This window comes from Rhipicephalus sanguineus, chromosome 4, assembly GCF_013339695.2.
Source record: "Rhipicephalus sanguineus isolate Rsan-2018 chromosome 4, BIME_Rsan_1.4, whole genome shotgun sequence".
NCBI classification, from domain to species: Eukaryota; Metazoa; Arthropoda; class Arachnida; order Ixodida; family Ixodidae; genus Rhipicephalus; species Rhipicephalus sanguineus.
In genome coordinates, this window is record NC_051179.1 from 142,216,828 (window position 1) to 142,218,965 (window position 2,138).

Sequence of the window (2,138 nt, forward strand, 5' to 3'; positions counted from 1 at the left end):
CGTCTGGCGCGACCGCGCGGCTGCGCGCAGTGTCCAGGCAGGCGGTCTGGTGGCACAGCCGTGTATGGACTAGCGGAGCTGGTGCGCTCTGTGCAACAGGTTGCTAGGCAACGGGTGGTGACGTCCTCGCCGCACGGAGATTTTTTTTTGGTTCGCGTTGGACAGATCGCGGCCGGCTTAAGCAGCTCCGCATTTAAAATATGGGGACAGCTAGGCAATAGTCGTACGAAGACTGTAAACGGCGAAGCTTGAGGCCTTCGCCTCCTCCTTTTCATCTTGCTCCCCCTCACATTAGTACTCCTCAACCGCACTTCACGTTTTCACCCCCTTGCTTTACTGCATATGCTATGCTTTACCCTATCCCCTCCTCCTTTTTTATTCCTCATCCTCATCTCCCACCCTGTCGCTATACTATGCTATACACGGCTATGCCATGCTGTCTTTTTCTGTCTTTCTCTTTCTATCTCTTTCTTTCTCTATCTGTATATTTCTCTCTGTCTCGCTCTCTCTATCTCTCTCTGTTTCTTTCTTTCATTCTGTATTCGCTCGTTCTCTATTCTGTTCTCGTTCTGTCGCCCATAGCAACGGAATCATATGGTGCCCATAAACGCTTGTTGTGCCAGCATGCCAGAATAGCCGAGTCATTCTGCTTCTGGTCACCGACGCGTGCGGACGCAGGATGGTTAGCTCCCAGAGAGCTGCGACAGCGGTCGCTTACGGCCGTGGTACCCCATCTTTTACCGTGCCAAAGGACTACACGATTGTACTGCCCACTGTTTCATCAGGTGATGCTATGAAGCGTGCAGTCGTATTGCACTGCGATATTTCAGGAACGCCGTATCGCATCGAAGATTTTCGAAAGCCTTTGCAAGACGCCGGTGTCATCAAAGATGTGGCTGTTATCGGTGCCTACCAGATGTCACACGTCTGGCTTGTCAACCTGCGGACAGATGAGGCCAAAAAGAAGCTTGTGGAAGCAGGTCGCTTGGTAGTCAAGGACCGGCTGTGCATCGTCATTGACCCTAACAGGCAAGAGGTGCGTCTAAAGTTGCACTGGGTGGCTTTAGATGTTTCTAACGAAAGCATTCGAAGGACATTTAGCGAGTATGGTGAAGTAAAGGAGGTGACAAACGACAGGTGGAAAGTGGAAGGATTTGAATGTGCTGACTCCCTGACGAAGTTTGTGAGACTATTTTTGAAGGAACGTGTCGCACTTGACGATATACCGCATCAGATTCGTCTAGGCAGCGGTACAGCGCTCATTGTTGCGCCAGGGCGAGCACCGTTATGCCTTCGCTGCAAACATACGGGCCATATACGGCGGGACTGCAGAGTTCCAAAATGCAACGAATGTCATGCATTTGGCCACACACAGGAGGCTTGCACGCGGAGCTACGCCAGAGCGGTAGGACGGCCTGCTGTTTCAGACCAGAGCGAGCTCATCATGGACGAGGAAGAGGCAGAACAGGCTGCGGCACCTGCAGCAATTTTTATGAACGGAAACGACCAGGGAGCGGCCAAGGACGATAGCGTCTCCGGGTACCCACCGTCGGCGATGGACAACGCGGGCGTCGGTAAGCGTCAAGAGCCGGTGGAAGCGAACGCGGACGACGTCGACGTGGGAAACCTGGCGGAGGAATCTGCCAGAGAACAGCGGGACGCATGCAGCGTCTCTCAAGTTCCAGAGGCAGCGGGCAAAGAACCGGCGGTCATCGCAACTGCAGCGGAGGAGATGGACGCCGAGGCAGCACCAGCAAAACGTCGCCATGAGGATGTGGTTGCCGCGTCGCAGGATCAGCGTATGCAGCAGATAGAAGCGTCTGTGGGTGTCAGTAATGCAAAGAAGAAAGCGCGCGGTGCTGTTCGCATGCGTACTTCGTCCCTATCAAGGGGCGACAAAGATGCAAATTTTTAGCCGTTACAATGGCGTGGGTGCAAGGCGTCGATATGCATGACGAGGGCGTCTTGCCGTCGGCCTCGAACGGCGACAGAACTGTGTCATTGGAAAGGTCCCTGCGCGTAGGAACAATTAATATTCGTGGATTGGCAGCTAAAAGGAGACAAAACCAATTGTATCGTGTTGCGACGGAGCAGGAATTAGATATATTTGCAGTTCAGGAAACGAAAATTGAACGTGC

The 2,138-nt window shown here is 53.2% G+C and overlaps 1 protein-coding gene across 1 annotated transcript; it reads left to right on the forward strand.

Annotated features, from left to right (window-relative positions):
* Positions 1-679: 679 nt before the first annotated feature.
* LOC125758314 (uncharacterized) lies at positions 680-1,915 on the forward strand. Its single transcript, XM_049415357.1, has one exon. The coding sequence runs from the start codon at positions 680-682 to the stop codon at positions 1,913-1,915; it is 1,236 nt and encodes a 411-aa protein (XP_049271314.1).
* Positions 1,916-2,138: the final 223 nt, after the last annotated feature.

What these genes read in the sequence shown, in the direction of transcription:
- LOC125758314 (XM_049415357.1), top strand. Translation starts at nt 680, where the DNA reads ATGGTTAGCTCCCAGAGAGCTGCGACAGCGGTCGCTTACGGCCGTGGT.